This window comes from Mobula birostris, chromosome 1, assembly GCF_030028105.1.
Source record: "Mobula birostris isolate sMobBir1 chromosome 1, sMobBir1.hap1, whole genome shotgun sequence".
NCBI classification, from domain to species: domain Eukaryota; kingdom Metazoa; phylum Chordata; class Chondrichthyes; order Myliobatiformes; family Myliobatidae; genus Mobula; species Mobula birostris.
In genome coordinates this window covers 72716016-72738208 of record NC_092370.1, presented here as the reverse complement: position 1 = coordinate 72738208, position 22193 = coordinate 72716016, and the positions used below count along the sequence as shown (strand labels likewise).

The 22193-nt window shown below is 45.9% G+C and overlaps 1 protein-coding gene across 1 annotated transcript in view; it reads left to right on the top strand.

Annotated features, from left to right (window-relative positions):
* sspo (SCO-spondin) overlaps positions 1-22193 on the top strand; it is a 311321-nt gene that overhangs the window by 127934 nt on the left and 161194 nt on the right. Inside the window, 8 exon segments of the mRNA XM_072245202.1 lie at positions 75-121; positions 438-533; positions 9997-10142; positions 11897-11927; positions 12540-12710; positions 13037-13231; positions 17322-17401; positions 17904-18073. Of these exon segments, the coding sequence (XP_072101303.1) occupies positions 75-121; positions 438-533; positions 9997-10142; positions 11897-11927; positions 12540-12710; positions 13037-13231; positions 17322-17401; positions 17904-18073 (936 nt within the window).

Below are 22193 nucleotides of genomic sequence, written 5' to 3'. Positions count from 1 at the left end.
CTGAACTCGGAGCACTGTTGTGACTCTTAACTCTTCCCAATACCTCACTTCTCATTGTTGCTGTTTTATTGCAGTACCTGTCAGTCTGGAGAGATGGTGTGTGGGATCAAGCCCTGTGCAGGTACTGACCCAAGTAACTGGATTTACAGGGAAACTGAGTGCACCGTTAAACACCTCCATCTACACTCCCACTCCTCAGTGCACCCCTCAGCCCTTTCTCCTGCTCCCAGCTCTCACCCCCCCTCTTGTCCTCCTTCACAAACCTTCCCACTCTCACTTTTCTGCAACTTTCTTCTTGCCTCCCTCATCCTCCCTTCCCCACACCTTCATCCCATCTAGCCTGCCCTCCTACCACCCCACCCTCCTCTCTGCCTGTCCACTTCCCTGTACTGCTCTGTCAGACTGTTGACCCATTAGTTCCTCCTGGTGTTTTGCAGTGGACTGCGTCTGGAGCCAGTGGACAGCCTGGAGTCCCTGCAGTAAGACCTGTGATGTTGGATCCAGACACCGGTACCGATTGCCCACGGTCCCCAGTGCTGGAGGCAGAGATTGTCACGGCTCTCGGATAGAGACCGACCACTGCAGTCTGCAGCTCTGTGAAGGTGGGTCAGAAGAAGCAGTCAGTGATCTGGAATTAAATAGGTTTATTATTGTCAAATAGACCAAAGGAACCAGGCCTTTGGCCCACAATGTTGTGCCTAACCAATTATATTAGCAATCATATAACTGACTAATCTAATCCCTTCTGCTTACATAATGTCCATATCCTTCCATTTCCTGCACATTCATGTGCATATCTGAGAGCCTCTTGAATGCCTGCCTGTATCATTTTTGCATCCACCAACTCCCAGGCACCACCACTCTGTTGAAACTAAACTTGCCCCAGTTACTGTATCCCCTTTGAACTTGCCCCTTCTTAGTTTAGATACAGGTCCTTTGATGTACATTGTAAGGTCAAGAGTTCCCAATTAGCCTACAAGAGGTCTGTTCAATAGTGTTGCAACAGTGGGATAGAAGCTGTCCTTGAGCCTGCTGGGACGTGTCTTCCCCATTGGGAAGGGGAAGAAGAGAGAATCTGGGGTGGGAGGGGTCTTTGATAGTGTTTGCTGCTTTCTGAGGTAATGAAGGTTAGACAGAGCAGTGAGATCCCAACCACTGGATGAGGGTGTGGGGAGGGGGTTAGGAAGAACTCAGTGCTGCTCAGTTTCACGACAAGGCTGATGTTTAAGGCCCAACTTTCCAGAAGTCCGTGTCTATATGGCTTAGGAATTCCAGCAGTATGGTTGTTCCAGGAATTAGCCCCAAGAAGTAACCTGAACTACCAAGCCTCTGTAACCTGGGTTTCTGTCCCTCTGTCTGCAGCTGGATCCTTGACTTCCCCACTGGGAGACCACAGCCGCTGTGGATGGGAAATAATATCTCCTCCTCACTGATGATCAACATTAGTGCACCTCAAGGATGCGTGCTTAGCCCACTGCTCTACTCTCTCTACACCCATGACTGTGTGGCTAGGCACAGCTCAAACACCATCTATAAATTTGCTTGATGGCACAACTATTGTCGGCAGGAGTTCGGATGTTGACAAGGAATTGTACAGGAGTGAGATAGATCAGCCGGTTGAGTGGTATCACAACAACCTTGCACTCAATACCAGTAAGACTAAGGAATTGACTGTGGACTTCAGGAAGGGGAAGTTGAGGGTACACACAGCCATCCTCACTGAGGGATCAGTAGTGGAAGCGGTGAGCAGTTTCAGGTTCCAGCATATCGACATCTCCGAAAACATAGTGGTGCAATTACAAAGAAGGTACAACAGTGGATATATTTCATTAGGAGTTTGAGGACACTTGGTATGTCATCAAAGACGCTTGCAAACTTCTACATATGTACTGTGGAAAGCATTCTAACTGATTGCATCACCATCTGGTATGGGAGTGGGAGGGTGGGGGACACTACACGGGATCAGAAAGAACTGCAAAAAGTTGTAAACTCAGCCAGCTCCATCATAAGCACGAGCCTCCCCAGCATCCACGACTTCAAAAGGCAATGTCTTAAGAAGGTGTCATCCATCATTAAGGACCCCCATCACCCAAGACATGCCCTCTTCTTATTGCTACCATCAAGGAGGAGGTACAGGATCCTGAAGACACACACTCAATGTTTCAGGAACAACTTCTTCTCCTCTGCTATCAGATTTCCGAATGGACAATGAATCCATATACACTACCTCAATATTTTTTTTCTTTTTTTCCCTCTCTTTTTGCACTACAGATTTCAAAGGTTCATTTTTTTGTCAATGGATGCATGTACAACTCTGATATTGATCTTTAATATACTTGTATATATATTCCTTACTGTAATTTATAGTTTTTATTTTTATGTATTGCAATGTTGTGCTGCTGCAGAACAACACATTTCACGATATACAGTATGCCACTGATACGAGGAAGTATGCTCCGGCCTCTGAAAGCAAAGTCCAAGTGTTTATTAAACTCCTCCTAAAGAAATTCTTGTTCATCTTGGCTGACCCCGTCTGGACTCTCCATCTGCGTATCTCCTCCATGCTATTGTCTCAGAAGCTTACGTCTCTCACGTTTCCTTTCATTCCTTTAAACTGCAGTAAATATTGGCTCAGCATCCTCACTGTCCAAGCCAGATGGCCTTATCCACACAGGATAGGTACAGTGAATCTATGCTGCATCGTCAGTTTGGCTTAGCGTCCTCACTGTCTGAGTGAGATGGCCACCCCCACAGGATAGGTGTAGTGAATCTATGCTGCATCGTCAGTTTGGCTTAGCGTCCTCACTGTCTGAGTGAGATGGCCACCCCCACAGGATAGGTACAGTGAATCTATGCTGCATCGTCAGTTTGGCTTAGCGTCCTCACTGTCTGAGTGAGATGGCCACCCCCACAGGATAGGTGTAGTGAATCTATGCTGCATCCTCGGTTGCAGCTGTCCTACCTCAGAGAATGAAGCTGCACCCACTGCTCCAGTGGGAGTTTTGCAAAGCCCCGATGGAAGTACACCACAGGTCAGGCAGCAATCGTGGAGAAAGAATCAGAGTTAACATTTAGATCAATGTCCTTTCTTCAGATCAGCTTATCCCATCTTTCTGTATTCCATCCTTCCTCTGTTAATGTTTTGACCACTTTTATACAATACTTTACGAAATGCCTTTAGAAATCCAAATATCTACTCTGGCTATTAACACCTTCAACAATCTGATAGGTTTATCAAAAGTAACGTTTCTTTTCCAACACTTCCCTAATTGGCACTGTAGATACGTAGAATGAGAGTGGGGGTGAGAGCAGTCAGCTCTTCAAACCCTCTCCATATTCAGTTTCATCCTGACTGATGACTTTTGTTTGTCTTGTGTTTCTGTTTCCTCCCATGGCACCCTGAAGACAACATCTAACTCATTCTTGGATATGTTTAATGACTTGTCCACAACTGCGATCTGTGATGGAAAGTTCCAGTGGTTCACCACCCTCACGACATTCCAGTAGATTGGCCGATCAGGATCCCCCTTTCACAGACCCACATTGACTTTGCCTGATTTTGTCACTCTTCTCCAAGTACTTTGCACTTCCCTAGCCTGTGCATAGTTAGGATTTACAGTATTAGACTGGAACTTTATGCTTCTACAAATACTGTTCATATGACTGCTACCTGTTACAATGGAGCACATGGTAGAATCAAAGTTCAAAGTACATTTATTATTGAAGTATGTATACATTATACCACCGTGAGATTCATCTCCTTGCAGTCAGCCATAAAAGAACTGATTTTTAAAGAAATATCCGTCAAGCACCCAACGTGCAGAGAGAAAAAAACCCACAAATCATGCAAACAATAAAGCAAATGGCACTTAGAATGAAACTGAGTCCTCAGACACAAAACCCAGGGCAGCCAGAGCTGGCACACAGCCTAAGCCTCAGCTCAGTGAAGAGCAGATTAAACGTTCATATCTTTCCATTCCCTGCATGTTCATGTACCTATCTAAGAGCTACTGGAATGCCCCCATCATATCTGCCCAGGCAGTGCAACCTAGGCACCCACTACCAGGGTGTGCTCTAGGAGTCAGAAATAGGCCCATTAATGATCTGAATGAGAATATATGAGGAATAGTTAGTAAGTTTGCAGATGACACTGAAATGGGTCTAACGCTAGACCGTGAAGAGGAGTATCGAGTTGCAGTGGGGTCTTGGTCAGTGGTGTAACTGGGCTGAGAAATGGCAAACAAAATTTAGTTCAGGTAAATGTGAAGCATTACATTTTAAAAGGACAATTCAAGGTAGGTCTTTCACATTGAATGAAAGGGCCCTGACTATTATAGTAAAACTGGGAGGCTTTGGAGTACACGTGACTTGTTCTCTTAAGTGGAGTCACAGCTAGACAGGGTGGTGAAGAAGTGTTTTGGCTTTCATCAGTCAGGGCACTTTGTGCATAAATATTGGGGGTCATGGTGTGGTTGTACAGGGTGCTGATAAGGCCACACTTGGAGTTAAGTGTTCAGATTTGGTTGCTTGGAAAAGGATGTGATTAAATTGGAAGAGTGCAAAAATGATTTACAAGGATGTTGCCTGGTCTCAAGGGACTGAGTTATAGAGAGGACTTGGACAGATAGAGCCTCCGAGGGGAGGAGACTATGGCATGCTCTCACAGAAGTATACAAAGGAGGAGCATAGACAGGGTGAACAGTCTCCTTTCCAGAACTGGACAACCGAAAACTAGAGGACATAGTTTTAAGGTTAGAGATGAAAGATTTAATGAAACACCTGAGGGGTAACTTTTTTACACAGCAGGTGGGTATATGGAACCAGTTACCAGAGGAAGTGTTTGAGGCAGGTACAGTAGGTACATTTAATAAGTATGTGGACAGGTATATGTACGGATGACAAGCGTTTCAAGGGATATGGGCCAAGTGCTGGGAAATCTCGTCAGCTTAGCCACATGTGGGCCGAAGGCTGTTTCTCGTGTTGTACAACTCTAACTCAGTGAAAGAAGAGTGACCTTATGTTAGTACTTGGGTCTTCAACCTGAAATATTATCTCTGCTTCTGTTTCTGTGGATCTGTTCTTGTTTGGGAGGTGTGTGAAGGGGGAATGGTCTGCACTCCAGGGTTAACCTGGTTTAACTGTGTGTTGAAGAGGCACTAATGGAGTTCCTTACTCCCCACCTTTCTCAGGTGTGTGGAGTGAGTGGGGGCCCTGGTCGGAATGCTCAGTATCTTGTGGATCAGGGCTCAGGAATCGGAGTCGATCAAATGCTTCCTCACAAAGCAGTCAGCTGATGAGTTGTAACCTCCATCCATGTGGTAAGTGCACTGATCTTCGCCTGGGTGTAATTCAGGGAAGTTGGCATGGGCGCAGCACTGGTCGGATGAGGGAGAGGATTGTTAGAGGTTGTTGTATTCTTTACACGTACTGTGGGTTACCAAGAACAAACCATATTCTGGAAGAATTAAAACTAGAACATTTATTTACAACAGCAAACAGCAAGCGCGTCTTTAACATACAGTTTCTAGAACATTCTGTCATCTCTGCGCATGCTCCCGACTCTGTCCAATCACGTTCTTAGACGTGACACGTGATATCACCACATCTTCCTTTCCTTAAAAAGAAAAACAATTAGCAATATTGATCAGAACAAATACATAATTTAACATGTCTCTATCAGTCTCTCTGGGGGTTTACGAACATGAGTAGACCTTCTAGGTGGTTACACAGTTCTTGCATTTCATTGTTATTTCCTTGCTTCATCTGGTCTTCATCAGTTAACTGAAGCTCTGAAGTTGGCTCTTTCTTGAGGTCTTTGCAAATTCTTCGTAACACTGCTCCTTCTTCTGTTTGGACCATGTATGATCTGGGTTGTACTTCTTCAAGTGCTGTAGCTTTCTGTGTCCATGTGTTCATTTTGTCTTGTATCCTCACTTCACCTCCTTGGTGCAGTTCAGGTAATGGACGAGAAGATCTGTCAAAGTATGTTTCCTGCTTTGCTTTATGTTCATCTTTCCATCGTTTCACTTGTTCACCTCCCTCTGTTCTCAGAAGGCTCTCATCTATTGGCAGGTTGTATCTCAGAAGGCATCCCATCAAGAGCTGAGCAGGTGAAAGTCCACATTCAATTGGAGTACTTCGATAAGCCAACAAAGCTTTATAAAAATCACCTCTGCTATCTTTTGCTTTGCGCATCAGTTTCTTGATAATTCCTACCAACTTCTCAACCAATCCATTGTATTGAGGGAAAAATGGACTAGATGTATGAACAAAGCCCCATTCATGAGCAAAATATCTCATACATTCACCATTGAATTGTGGACCATTGTCTGTGAAAACTTCATCAGGTACGCCATGTCTGGAAAAAAACGGATTTCATGCATGTAATTAAGTTCTCTGCTGTTGTTCTGCTCAAACCACACACTTCAGAATACAATGAGTAGTAATCTGTTATTAATAGATAATCTTTGTTGTCAGTTACAAAAAGATCAACGCCTACCTTCTGATAAGGTCTCTGAGGACTAGGATGTGGATGCAGTGGCCCCTTAGGGTTGCTAGGTTGGTATTTAAAGCATATTTGTTAAGAATACATCAATTCTGCAATTTCTTGATTCATCCTGGGTCAAAACATCACTTCCTGTGCCCTTCTCTTACACTTGTCAATACCTAGGTGGCCTTCATGAATTTTCCCATGCACTTCTTTTTGGAGACTTTTAGGAATCACAATTCTGCTACCTTTGTACAATATCCCATCCACAACAGACAGTTCTGATCTGTGGTTCCAATGTTCTTGTACTTCTGAGGTACAGTCATGCCTATTATCTGGCCATCCATCCATCAACACTTGTATTACCTGACTGGGAATTTTGTCCTTCTCTGTCTCAAGACGCAGCAGTTCCAACTTTTTGGGAGCAACAGGTACAGTTTCTATGACCATATCATAAATACCTGAACATCAATAACGTTCCTGTGACTGTCTTTTGTTGTTGGATCCACAGCTCTGAAAATTGTGTCAGCCATGTACATGAATTTTCCAGGTGTGTATGACACATTCAACGTATATTTTTTCAATTTGATCATCATTCGCTGAATTCGCAAAGGACAGTCACTTAAAGTTTTGTTAAACAATGCAATCAAAGGCTTATGATTGGTTTTAACATCAATAGATTGCCCTGACACAAACTGATGAAATCTCTCACAAGCAAACATAATGCTGAGCAAATCTTTTTCAATTTGGGCATACCTTGTTTCTGGATCGGGTAATGAACAAGGTGCATATGCCACTGGTAGCCATCCCTGATCATGCTTCTGGAGTAATACTGCCCCTAAGCCTGTCTGAGGTGCATCACATGAGATTTTGATGGGTCTCTCAGCATCATAGAATTTCAGCACAGGTTCTTTGGTGAGCACTTTCTTGAGATTTTGCCATGCCTTCTCCTGTTCATGATTCCAGCTCCATTCGTGTTTCTTTTCTGTTAGCTGCCTCAATGGAGCAAGCTGTTCTGAAAGATTGGGTATGAATCTTCCCATGTAGTTGACTATTCCCATAAACCTTAGAACATCAGTTTTACATTGTGGTCTTGGCATGTTCTCAATAGCAGAAACCTTCAATGGATCAGGGCGTGTACCCTCATTGCTGATGATATCACCCACAAAGGTAAGTTCGGTCACTCCTAGCTGACATTTGTCTTTATTCAACATCAGGTTTGCCTTGTGTGTTACCTCTAAGACTTGTCTAAGTCTGGCGTCATGTTCTTGTTTAGATGATCCCCAAACAATAATATTGTCCACGGAAGTATCTACGCCCTCAATGTGCTCATATAGCACTTGAATAATTTTATAGTACACGTCAGGAGCTGATGCAATTCCAAATGGAAGCCGAAGAAAACGGTATCTGGCAAAAGGAGTGTTAAATGTACACAGCTTTGAACTCGGTTTATCTAGTTTAAGTTGCCAGAATCCAGAGGATGCATCTAATCTGCTAAAGTACTTTGCATTAGCAAACTGTGACATAATTTCTTCATGAACAGGCAATGGTCTCTTTTAGTGGCTCGATTCAAGTCTCCTGGATCTAAGCAATTCCTCAGTTTTCCATTTTTCTTATCAACAATGCAAGCGAATTAACCCATTCAGTCGGTTCATCAATTTTTTTTATGACTCCTAGCCGTTCCATTCTGTCAAGCTCTGTTTTCAGTTGATGACGTAATGCAAAAGGCACTTTTCTACATGGATGTACTACGGGTGGCTCTGTGTTGTCAATTTTAATCGTGTGCTCTCCTGGAAAACAACCAAGCCCTTTGAACAAGTCCTCATACTCTTTCATCAAGTCACTGTATTCTGACTCTGTGTCACTGTCCAGGACCAAGACTCTTTTCACCAAGTTCAGTCTCTCATAGGCAGATAAACCCAATATTGACTACCTTTTTTGGCACTACCACAAATGAAAGTATGTGCTCAATATTTTTGTGTGATACCTTTGCCACACATGTTCCTTTAACTGGAATGTCTGCACCTGAATACCCAGTCACTTTTATATTTGTTTGATATAACTTTGGTTTTGGCTTTAATGCATTAAACTCCGATTCGGCAAGAACATTTATTTGTGCTGCAGTGTCCAAATTAAACAGAATAATGTTTTGGTTCACTTACAATGGCATAGTCCAGTCATTCTTTCTTTGTTTTCACAAAACACATCTATATAAAACTCCTCATGTTCATTTTCAAGCACTGCATTTACGTGTTTTATTTCCTTTCTACTTCTGCAACAGCATGAAAAATGATTACTCTTACCACAGGTGTTGCACATTTTCTGAAACACTGGACACTTAAGATGATGTTGTCGCCTACAGCAATCACAAAGTTTTTTTCTTTCAGATGACATTTTGCTCTCTGTTGGTTTTGTTGTCGCTGCATTATTTTTTCTAATATATTCGCATTTTACAGTGTCTATGCAGCCGTTCTCAATAAAAAGCCCTTTAGCCTGCGACATCACGGACTCAGAAGCTTTGCAGAGTGCCACAGCTTTTTCCAAATTCAAATCTTGTTCTAACAGTCAGATCATTATCCAGAATGCCGCAAACAATTCTGTCTTTAATGAGAGAGTCTGTCAGTTCTGCAAACTTGCATGTTTTACTGTGGTTTCTCAACTCCGTAACAAATTGATCAATTGTTTGACCAGGTCTCTGCCGACATTTGAAAAAATTGTAGCACTCATATGTCACATCACACTTCTGTATACAAAATGCTCCCAATTTGTCGATTATCACTTTTAGATTCAAATTATCTTCATTTTCAAAAGTAAAATGGTTATATACCTCAATTGCATCATCCCCCATTACGTGGAGTAGGATTGCTGCTTTCGTTTTTTCTGTTTTATTTTCTGCTCCAATTGCCAATGAATAAATTTCAAAACACTGTTTAAATCTTTTCCAGTTTTCAGCTACGTTTCCAGTCAGCTGAAGCGTTGATGGGGGTTGCAAAACTTCTATTTTTAAAGCTGTTAGCAAACAACAAAAATGTTCGTGCTCTTTTTTTCCGATTATCTTAGCTTCTCCCGTGTTAGAGAAACGAATTATTCTTCCCGACCGACTTCTGACACCATGTTGTGTTCTTACACGTACTGTGGGTTACTAAGAACAAACCATATTCTGGAAGGATTAAAACTAGAACATTTATTTACAACAGCAAACAGCAAGCGGGTCTTTAACATACAGTTTCTAGATCATTCTGTCATTTCTGCGCATGCTCCCGACTCTGTCCAATCACATTCTTACGCGTGATATCACCAGAGGTGGAAGGGAATGAAGGGTTGGCGGAGGGAGCGGCATGTCAGCGGAGGGAGTAGAACATTGAGGAGGGAGAGAAATGCTGGGGATGGGTAAAGTGACAATGGAAAATGGTAGACATGACATCATATGTGGGTAACTCCCATTGTTGTAATGTTGCTGTGATAATGGCCATCTGTATTCAGTCACTTATGCCTGCTCTTGTTCACAGGAGAGGCTCCTTCCAACTGCTCTGATGGGATGGTGTGGCGAGCTTGTGCTGATGGAGTTGTGTTTTGCTCAGAGCTCGGGCTGAATAATGTGTCCAGCGGGAGGTGTAGTCCAGGCTGTTTCTGCCGAGAGGGGCTGGCACTACAGGTCAGCAAGTGAATTCTTTGTATTGAGTCGGTATGGACGTGATGGGGTAAGGGCCTGTGTCCATGCTTCTCTCAAACTTTGTCAGGCTCATAACCTCACACAGTCTGTCAATGAATGTTAGTTTGATGGATGGGATGAAGATGGGTGAGTGGGATTGAGGGGTGTGGCTGATGGAGTGAGTGGGATTGAGGGGATCTGGCTGATGGGGTGAGTGTATTTGAGGGGTGTGGCTGATGGGGTGAGTGGGATTGAGGGGTGTGGCTGATGGGGTAAGTGGGATTGAGGGGTGTGGCTGATGGGGTGAGTGGGATTGAGGGGATCTGGCTGATGGGGTGAGTGGGATTGAGGGGATCTGGCTGATGGGGTGAGTGGGATTGAGGGGATCTGGCCGATGGGGTGAGTGGGATTGAGGGGTGTGGCTGATGGGGTGAGTGGAATTGAGGGGATCTGGCTGATGGGGTGAGTGGGATTGAAGGGATCTGGCTGATGGAGTGAGTGGGATTGAAGGGTGTGGCTGATAGGGTGAGTGGGATTGAGGGGATCTGGCTGATGGAGTGAGTGTGTTTGAGGGGTGTGGCTGATGGAGTGAGTGGGATTGAGGGGATCTGGCTGATGGGGTGAGTGTGTTTGAGGGGATCTGGTTGATGGGGTGAGTGGGATTGAGGGGATCTGGCTGATGGGGTGAGTGTGTTTGAGGGGTGTGGCTGATGGGGTGAGTGGAATTGAGGGGATCTGGCTGATGGGGTGAGTGGGATTGAGGGGATCTGGCTGATGGGGTGAGTGGGATTGAGGGGATCTGGCTGATGGGGTGAGTGTGTTTGAGGGGTGTGGCTGATGGGGTGAGTGGAATTGAGGGGATCTGGCTGATGGGGTGAGTGGGATTGAGGGGATCTGGCTGATGGGGTGAGTGGGATTGAAGGGTGTGGCTGATGGGGTGAGTGGAATTGGATTTGTGGTGATTGCAAATCCTGAAGCTATATGTTGTTAGATCCAGCTGTCGGTGTTTTCCAGGATGGTCGGTGCATTCCTATTGCTGAGTGTCCGTGTGTTGAAGGAGGTGAGATTTATCAGCCTGGAGCCAGCGTGGTGAGAGGATGCAACATCTGGTAAGTGGGGAGCTACTGCTTCTGTTAGGGACCCTCAGTGGGACTAGAGGGTACGGGGGAATTGCCCCTACCTTGGAGTGGGCTGGGGCATAGGATGGACCAGGCTGTGTTGTTGTGTCTGTGTCAGTGTGTGTGTCTCTGCCCCTGTCTGTGACTGTGTCTCTGTTGTGTCTGCATCTGTGTGTGTGTGTGTGTGTGTGTGTGTGTGTGTGTGTCTGTGACCGTGTCTCTGTCGTTGTGTCTGCGTCAGTGTGTGTGTCTCTGCCCCTGTCTGTGACCGTGTCTCTGTTGTTGTGTCTGTGTCAGTGTGTGTGTGTGTCTGTGACCGTGTCTCTGTTGTTGTCTCTGCGTCAGTGTGTGTGTGTGTCTGCCCGTCTGTGACCGTGTCTCTGTTGCTGTGTCTGTGTCAGTGCGTGCGTCTCTGTCCCTGTCTGTGACCGTGTCTCAGTTGTGTCAGTGTTTGTGTCTCTGCCCCTGTCTGTGACTGTGTCTCTGCCCCTGTCTGTGACTGTGTCTCCGCTTCTGTCTAGGTCATTGTGTCGTTCTCTTTGTCTAGGACAGTGTCTATTATTGTGAATGACAACCTTTGCAGATAAATATATATTTTATATTTTATCCTCTGTCCTCAGCTTTTGTCTAAGTGGCCAGATTGGAAATTGCTCGCAGCAGCTGTGTGATGGTGAGGAACCTCTCCCTCCCCCCGATGTCAACCTGTTTAAAGCGAACAGCCTGGAATAGATAACAGCACATCGTGAATCTGTGATCATCACAGAACCGCACAAGATCACTAACGTTTCCCCATCCGAAGCTCAACCACAGAGAAAAATTTCAGTCCACCCCTGCCTCCCACAGGAGCTCATCAATGACCCTGACCCTGACCCACTGGGCAAAGCTTCAACCCTGTGTTCCTGCCCTTGTTGTTGTCTGTAATCTCCCTTGTGACCCTCGGCTTCATGTCCCCTTTTACCATGAGCCAAATCACTGCTGCCCCCCTGCCCCCGAAGTGGAGCTGTCACAACACTCCCCCTTGGACATTTACCTCTCCTCCGGCACCTGCCTCTTCCACACCCTCCGTATAATCTGCTTTCTCACAAATTGACCCCCCCCCACAGTCTGACTCTGATCTCCCATTCACTGAGCTATTCCCTAACTGCCCCACTGCCTGACTGTGGGCACCCCTCCCGCTCCCGTCTGACTCACACCCCACCCACCTTGAGCCTTGTCCCTTCGCTCATGCACTGATGTATTGGGTACGTAGACGTGGAGACTCACTGGGGTTCTTCTTTCACAGTGGATGGTCACTGGTCGAACTGGTCTCCGTGGAGTGACTGTTCCACTTCTTGTGGAGGGGGAAAGCAGCAGCGATTCCGATTCTGTTCCAACCCCCCTGCCTCTGGCAGTGGTCTGCCCTGCAATGGCCCTGAACAAGAAGATTCTCCCTGCAACATGCAGCCCTGTGCTGGTGAGTGCCAGCAACGGGGAGGGGGGCCAGGGGGAATATTATTGTGCGGGGGAGTGAGAAAGGAACTAGATAGGGATACGAGATAGGATTGGGAGAGAGGACAGAGTGAGATATTACAGTGAGGGTAATGGCAGGGTGGGATTCAATGGGGTATGATGTGAAATGGCAGTGGGGTGTGTGTGAGTCACTTCGCTGACCAGTGGACATGAATCCTGTGAGACCTTTGGATTAGAAGCTCATCCTAGCAGGAGTTTGGGATGAAGGTTTCTGCTCAGTGCTGATCAATTCACTTCTAATTCCTTTCTTGGTCGGTATTTCTGTTCAAGTCACACTGATCTACCTCATTGCAGAGTCCGGACAGTGGGGTGATTGGGCCGCGTGGACAGACTGCTCACGGACCTGTGGAGAGGGTGTGCGATTTCGCAGCCGACTCTGTGACAACCCTGCTCCACAGGGTGACGGAGATTTCTGCGTGGGTCCAGGCACCGTGTCCGAGCTGTGCTCCAAAGGGCAATGCCCAGGTAACGGTCTGAGGGAATTAAAATGGAAGCACTCAGCAGGTCAAGGAATATGTGAGGAGGGAAGAGGATGGAGGAATATGAGGAGGGAATGGGAGAGAGGAATATGTGAAGAGGGAAGGGGAAGGAGGAATTTGTGAGGAGGGAAGTGGAGGGAGGAATATGTAAGGAGGGAAGGACAGGGAGGAATATGTGAGGCGGGAAGGACAGGGAGGAATATGTGAGGAGGGAAGGGGAGGGAGGAATATGTGAGGAGGGAAGGACGGGAGGAATATATGAGGAGGGAAGGGGAGGGAGGAATATATGAGGAGGGAAGGGGAGGGAAGAATATGTGAGGAGGGAAGGGGAAGGAGGAATTTGTGAGGAGGGAAGTGGAGGGAGGAATATGTGAGGAGGGAAGGACGGAGGAATATGTGAGGAGGGAAGGGGAGGGAGGAATATATGAGGAGGGAAGGGGAGGGAGGAATATGTGAGGAGGGAAGGGGAAGGAGGAATTTGTGAGGAGGGAAGTGGAGGGAGGAATATGTGAGGAGGGAAGGACAGGGAGGAATATGTGAGGCGGGAAGGACGGAGGAATATATGAGGAGGGAAGGGGAGGGAGGAATATGTGAGGAGGGGAGGGGAGGGAGGAATATGTGAGGAGGGGAGGGGAGGAAGGAATATGTGAGGAGGGATGGGAGGAAGGAATACGTGAGGAGGGAGGGGAGGAAGGAATATGTGAGAAGAGAAGGGGAGGAATGTCACTTGCAGAGTCTTAACAAATCCCAACATGAAAACAAGGAGCCTTTTACCTTTGTCCTGGCCTACTTTAGCCCACAGGACTGAACACTGAAATCAGCTGTTCTAATGTGTGACTGGCCCGTCTGCTGTGAGAGGATCCTAGTTAATGTTGGGAGATGTTACTCTTGCATCTCTTTGGGATTTGGCCACAGACAAGCTCCTCAGTCTCGTGCTGATAGGAAAACAGGTTGCAGGGTGTGTTGTGCTGAAGGCATAGTGATTCTGCCACAGGATGCAGATAGAGTGAGTGAGTGGATGAAAATCAAAAGGAGTGTAATGTGGGGAAGACTGAGCTGCACTTCAGTGAGGAGAATTAAAAGGGATCGAAGTGTTCAAGTGCATGAGTCACAAAAGGTTTGCAGGTATACTCAGCAAGTAGTTGAAAAGGCAAACAGCATTTGGAGTTGAGAAACAGAGCTGTTTTGTTTCAATTGCACAGGGTGTTGTTGATGCCACATCAGTACAGTTGTGCACTGTTTTGGATCCCTTACCCAAGAAAGGATATAGTAGTACAGAAGGCAGTTCAAAGGAGATTCACCACACTAATTCACATTAAGAAGGTTTTCCTATCAGGAAAGGCTAGTTTGTTTCGGTCTATTTTAGGGAATTTTTCAGTAGTGGATAATTCTTGAGCAAGTGCTATTGAACGTCAAGATAACAAACCGGTCATTTAAAATTGAGATACGCAGAAATTTCTTCTCTCGGAAGGTGGTGAATATCGGGAATTCTCTTTCTCCAGGATGGCAGACGTTCAGAGGGCTGTCACCCCGTCACCAAACTGTTCTGAAGTTGAAACAGAGAAATGCCATTTTTATACTGAAGTGACTAGCAGTTACAGATACTGGGCTGACTACACGCTTGCTGTAAATCATCCTTGCTTGGTCATCATCCAACCGTTATCTTGCTGCAGCTTCCACAGATCCATGGGCCAAATGCGGGCAGGTGGGACTAGCTTGCTTGGCGTGAATGAATTGGGCTGAAGGCCCTGTTCCATGTTGTATGACTGTAGGATGGTGATGGCCGGATTGTTAGTAGAGATAGATAAATATTTTAAAGATTGAGGATATGAGGACGATGGGGAAGTGGCACAGAAGGGGAGTTGAGAGTAGCAAAGATCATATCAAATGGTGCAGCAAGCCACGGCTATTCCTGCTCCTCTGTTCTTGAACTTTGGGGGCCTGAGTAAGTTCCCTTCAATATTCACCACACTCTCCCTCAACTGTACTTTTACACTGTGGCCCATTCCCCTGTTGAATTAGTTTAAATCTTCCCCAACAGCACAGCAGGTGTTGCCTATCTCACTTTTACAGTTTGCACCTTCCTCAGAAATGGCCCCAGTGATACAGAAATCAAAAGTCCTCCCTCAAACAGTATCCCCTTAGCCTCACAGTCACTGGATCTATTGTGCTGTATCCACACTTGTATGGGGTACTGGAAATTATCCAGAGTTACAACCTTTAAGGTCTAGTTCATTAGCCTTTGACCTTGCCCTCCCAGTTCATGGCAGGATTTCCTGGCTCTGACCTGTGTCAGTAGCACTTGCACATACACCTCTCTCGCTAACTACCCTCCACTTTTAGAAAGCCTCATAGCCACTTTGAGGCATTTCTGACTGGTACCAGGGAGGTAACACATCAGCCACACCAGGTCACAGAAATGTTTGTCTGTTCCTTTCACAATCAAATTATCTGTCACTAGAGCTCTCCTGGTTTTTCCCAGCTGCCCTCTGCAGCAGAACCAATAAACTGGGCTACTTCCCCTCAAGAGGCCATTCCTTCCCAATGTTATCCTAAACAATGTGTCTGTTTAGACTTGCGTTAACAGTGAGGTGGCTCGGTGGCAGAGTGGTTAGTGTAGCTCTTCACCATGCCATTGATCAAGATTGGGGTTCAATCCCTGCCTCTGTCTGGTCTCCCTGTGGTCATGCGTCTTTCCTCTGAGTGCTCTGGTCTCCTCCCACATTTCAAAGTCGTATGGGCAGGTAAGTGTGGGCATGCTTTGTTGGCACCCGAGACCTAGTAACAGCTGTGGGCTGCACCTAACATAGTTCTGGGATTGTGTTGGTCATTGATGCAAACAATCCATTTCACTATATGTTGCACTGTTTCTATGTACATGTGGGCTGGCCACAGGGGGCTGCTGCATTACCTGCCAGTGCCCACTGCTCTGCTTGAAGGTCTCCCATGCCTTTCTACCTCTTCTGACAATAATTGTGGGGTGACTAGTTCTCGAACTGTTCTGCTCAGCATGTGCTCAAAATCACAGACGTTCCACAGTGAATCTATCCACAGCTCCAGATGCACAATGATGTCAGTCAGGAGCTGCAGTTGGGACACATTCCTGCACACATGGTCACCAGAAACACTGGAGATGGAGACACAAGACTGCAGATCCTGGAATCTGAAGAAAAAAATGCAAACTGCTGGTGGAACTCAGTGGGTGCGACAGCATCTTTGGGGGGAACGGACAGCTGACATTTCGGTTTGAAACCCGTTTTCCTCTGCAGAAGCTGCCTGCCTCCAGAGTTTGTTTTTCAACTGGTAATCCCTCTGACATTTCATGTAGTGTGTGAGGGAAAACTCATGAAGCTGATTTTGTTTTGCTATGGCTAGTTCTTGGTATTGTGAATTAAGGAAGGAACTTATTACTCTCAAAGTACAACCTGTTGGAGTCTAAAGTCCCTCTCTTAGTGAATTAAAACAGTAAATAAATGCAAAGATAGCCAGCTGTTGCTATTCACAAGTCATCAGCTTCACCAAAGCCCTCGCGCTGGGACCACTGCACTCTGAGACTGATAAGCTAGGTTTGTTTTCTTTGCAACACAGGGAGTTGCGAGACGTAATTGAGGTGAGAGAAAAGAATTATGATGAGCCTCAAATGAATAAATTATCTTTTTCTCTCAGTGGAAGGGTCAAACACCAAAGGCCAGGGATTTAACGTAATCAGTGGAAGGATGAGGTGGGGATACAGGGAATTTTGCCCCAGAAATTGGTGGAGATCGGACATCACTGCCTGAAAGAGTGGGAGAGGCAGAAGGCCTCTCTACATTTACGCTAGACCTGTACATGTGTTGAAGGGCTGCAACCTGCAGGGCCATGGATCCAGTGGAGAAGGTGAGATTTGACTATGGAGTTATTAATTGACCAGCACATGACAGCCGTCCAAAAAGCTTCTTCCTTTGGTATTATTTTCTGAGATTCTGGTGCTCCTGATTTTAATTCCAAGGGTCCGTGTGGATGTTGAGCAGGCAAATGGGGTCAGTGGGCTCCAACTCCATCAGTTTTTTTCTGACCATTGCTCCATTTTATTTCAGATACAGATTGTTCATCCATCATTGGTTCTGTGTACGACCCCTGTGGACCTGCTTGTCCTCGAACCTGCTCTGACCTCACGGTAACTATCACCTTCCTTATCTCCTGGGCTTCTATTCAAGAAAAGGTTACAAGTTCTTAGTGGTCAAATGAGGTTGTATTTCAAAGCCAGCCATAACTGGGGTCAAACCCCATTGGTTAAACTAGAACCAACTGAGGTCACTTTCCATTGGCAAGAGTTAACATCCCACAAATTAGAGTCTGACTCCACAAGTTGGGGTCAAACTACCACACAATAAGGTCAAAGCACCATACATCAGGGTCACAGTTATTGATGGGGTCAAAGCATGGGCGATTAGGGTCAAGCTGCTGTTCACTGGAGTGAAACCACAACTCAGGACCAAAGCACTGCTCACTGTACCTCACTGCACATCTCCTTACCTGTCACTGGTATACACTGTGTATTCACACTGCTCACTGTGCTTGATATGTTTGTACCTCACTGCACATCTCCTTACCTGTCACTGGTATATACGGTGTATTCACATCACTACTGTGTTTCTGTCTGTTACTCTTTTTTTTAGCTCTGTATCTGGAGCTGTGAACCAGGTTGCTACTGTACAAATGGCAAGGTGTTAAATGAGAATGGAACCACATGTGTTGATCGACAGGACTGCTTATGTCTTGATTTAGTGACCAGGAAAAGATACTTACCAGGTACAGTCGTACCTGCAAATGATGGATGCAATAACTGGTGAGTGTCACTCTTGTGCTTCCTGATCAACAAACTTCACCCTCTCTAGAAAGTGACCACTCAGTTGAACTACAAACCGGTGCTCTTGTAGGACCTGTCATTACACAAGAAAACAAGAAACGAGGAGCAGGAGGGAAGCCATCAACAGGGGATGTAACTGCAGTTAAGAGGACTGGTCATTTAAAACTGAGTATCTTCTCCCAGAGGATGTCGATCTCTCGAGAATTCTCTGCACTGGAAGGTGGTAGAAGTTGAGTCAAAAACAGAATTAGGTTTAATGTCATTGGCATATGTTGTGAAATATGTTGTTTAGCCCCAGTGCATAAACGGAGAGAAAAAAGAAAAAAAATTGGTATAACAGCAGTCAAGTGTGTTGGCTACTCTGGTTCCACAGACTGCATGTTGTTGGTGGTAGTTGTTGAGAGAATTCTTTAATCTGGCCTGGTTGAGATCCTCACAATGATAGGGAAGCAACAGGATGTGCTATTTTCTGACTGCTGATCATGGTGCTCAGTTTCTTCAGTGCCTGCCTGTCATTGGCTGAAAGGGGAATGTACACTGCAGAAAACTCCTTTGGCAGGGAAAATGGGCAAAATTTGGCTGCTAGATGTTCCAGGTTGAGTGAGTAGGACTGAGACAGAACTGTTATGCCCGAGAACCATGAGTTAATCGTGGAGCATGATCCCCTCCTCTACATTTAAAAGACTCAACTGAACTGCCTTTGTGGAGAATGGTGAGGGCATTGGGCTGTACTGCTTCATCCAAAATGGAGGAGGATAGCCATGCTTCCATGAATCAAAGAACACCACAGTCCCTGATGTCCCTCTGGTATGGCAAAATTGCTATAAGGTATTCAATTTTATTTTGCCGAGACTGTACATTTGTCAGTAGGATAGTTGAGAGTGGAGTCTAAAGTCTCTGCATTTCAATCATATTTGCAGACTGGCTTGCTTTCCCATCTTCTGTTTTCTTAAAGGGAGACTGCACTTGCAACTTGAATCTGCTGTACCCATATTTGTGACTTTGGATCTCAGCTGTAGTAGTCCTAGTCATAGATTCATCAATTAATACAGAAGAGAGCAGTCTCTTCAGCCCAGCAGATCCAGGTCAACCAAGAGGCCTCGCTAAGCTAGTTCCATTTGCCCATGTTCAGTCCTATCCCTCTAAACCTCTCCCATCCGTGTACCGAACCAAATGCCTTTTAAATGTTTTAATATGTCTGAGGTATCAGATGGACTAATTTAAAATTACATTGTAAAGCCATAGTGGAGTTGCACTTTGCTCACCAGTTTCCCTTCACTACATTGTGCCACTGCTCTTTCATTTCCTTCTGATTTATTAAACCTTCTGTTGTTCTTGAAACCCTCCCTGCTCCTTGTTAGTTTAATGTCCTGTCTACAACCCTAGTTATGTAATTCAGCAGGACATGGTAAATTCAGGTATTGTCATCACATGTACTGAGGTACAATGAAAAACTTTGATGTGCATACCATCAATTTCATTACACGGTGCATTGAGGAAATACAAGGGAAAACGATAACTAAATGCAGAATTGAGTGCACAGTTATAGAGAAGGTGCACTGGAAATAGACAATTGGTCATAATATTAGGTCGAAAGTCTTGTCCATCCCAAGGGTACAACTCTTTCCTCCCCAGTACTGATGCAAGTGTCCCGTAGATAGGAACCCATTTCTCCCCAGTGTTAACGCAAGTGTCCCGTAGATAGGAACCCATTTCTCCCCAGTGTTGACGCGTGTCCCGTAGATAAGAACCCATTTCTCCCCAGTACTGATGCAAGTGTCCCATAGATAGGAACCCATTTCTCCCCAGTGATAACGCAAGTGTCCCATAGACAGGAACGCATTTCTCCCCAGTACTGATGCAAGTGTTCTGTAGATAGAAACCCACTTCTCCCACCCATCTTCATCTCTCTAATCCTCTTTACTTTTTGCCAATTTACACACGGCTCGGGTAGTGATCTGGAGATTATTGCCCTTGTGGCTCTGCTTTTGAATTTTGTCCCAAGCTATCTCCTTCCTTATCCTAGCTACATCTCTTGTGCCCACCCGGATCCTTCTCCCATTCCAAGCTCTTCACCAGTACAGGAAAGGGGTCCTTAACCTTAGCAACAAGTAGACAATACAATCTTCAGGTTCTGCTGTCTCTGTTGCATATAACCCTCTCCATTCCCCTCAAAATGCTATCTGCTGTAACTACTGCATTTCTCATTTCAGCCCCAACTGGCATCACGTTCAGCCTCCCTGCAGTCCTCACCCTCGACCACACAGGAAGCAAGAACCCCGTACCTGTAAAGGAGTAGGAGTTGAACAACATGAAAACTGGCTCTTTTGCCTAACCGGTCCATGCAAATTAGGATGCCCACCTAAGACAGTCCTAATTTCCCATGTTTGGCTCATATTCCCTTTACATAACATACATAATGGCTTCGTCTCTCTAAGTAGACAATGGATGCGCCCGTCTGGGGCGCAGACCTGGCGATGAATATGGAGATCCTGGGCTGCCCAGACATCAAGATCCTCCTCTCGGCCTCGTGGATGTGGCCCAAAGGAATGCGAAGCAGTGCACTTGGCATCAGCTTGGCTGCAGGAGCTGCCGGGAGGTGACGTGATACGTCATCCAACTGCCTCAGGGGCTCCACACCGGATTTGTGTGGGGTTTACTGCTTAGCCTTCTCTTCTCCTGAAGATACCCACAAGGCAGTGGGGATCCGTAACCCTGGACAGGGGCCCATACCGGGTACTGTCAGCCGGAGCCAGCTGAGCCCAGGACTCGTGTAAGGCAGGGTCGTCACGCCCTGTAGTAGTGACATATGGAGCCACTACCCACTATTCCCTTTAAACTTTTCTTATCCACATAGCTGTCCAGGTTAAATATTGTTATTGTATCTGTCACTACTTCTTCCTCTGGAAGTCTTTCCAGATACTGTGCACATCATTCTCTGCTTAAGTAAGGTGTCCTTAGGTCCCTTTTAAATCTTTGTCCCTCTCATCTTAACATTTCCTGAAGGGCTGAGGCTCCAAAAAGAACTAATCCCTGGGTCCTCCTACCTTGTCTCTTTAGTGGTCACATTGTTCTGTCCCTCACCATTCACCATTTAAAGCAAATTAATCCAAGCAACGTAACTTCCTCCAGACCGTATCTGGGTAATTTGCCTCCTCCCTTGTGTGTCACAGTGTGCAGAGCTCTGACTCCAGCTTAGGCCCTGAACTGAAATTCCTCGAGTAGTCAACACTCACTGAATGTGGTCACTGTTTAGCATAGGGGGGGTCCACCCGTCCCTGTAACAGCGGAATCTCAAGCACTTGACTGATAAACATGTTGGCTTCTACCTTCAACAAGACATTGCTTCCTTTCATTTATTTTTGAGGATTGGAAGGGAGTGGTCAAGACCTAGGTAACTACTCTGCTGGCCTTTTACGTAGGAATTCAGCTGCATTTTTTCCAGCTGAGATCACTCCTACCCTTTCACACTGGCATGGCCCTTTCTTGTTGAAGGCAGAAGCAAGGTCCAGGGTTAGATTTTTAGCCTCTAAAGTAGACAGGTGTGGAGGCCCACAATCTGGAAGGAGGTGGATTCAGATGAATCAGAAGGCATGGGATCCAGGGAAGTTTGGCCAGGTGGATTCAGAATTGGCTCGCCTGCAGAAGGCAGAGGGTCATGGTGGAGGGAGTACATTCGGATTGGAGGGTTGTGACTAGTGGTGTCCCACAAGGGTTGCTTCTGGGACCTCTACTTTTCGTGATTTTTATTAACGACCTGGATGTGGGGGTAGGAGGGTGGGTTGGCAAGTTTGCAGACGACACAAAGGTTGGTGGAGTTGTGGATAGTGTAGAGGATTGTTGAAGATTGCAGAGAGACATTGATAGGATGCAGAAATGGGCTGAGAAGTGGCAGATGGAGTTCAACCCGGAGAAGTGTGAGGTGGTACACTTTAGAAGGACAAACTCCAAGGCAGAGTACAAAGTAAATGGTAGGATACTTGGTAGTGTGGAGGAGCAGAGGGATCTGGGGGTACATGTCCACAGATCCCTGAAAGTTGCCTCACAGGTGGATAGGGTAGTTAAGAAAGCTTATGGGGTGTTAGCTTTCATAAGTTGA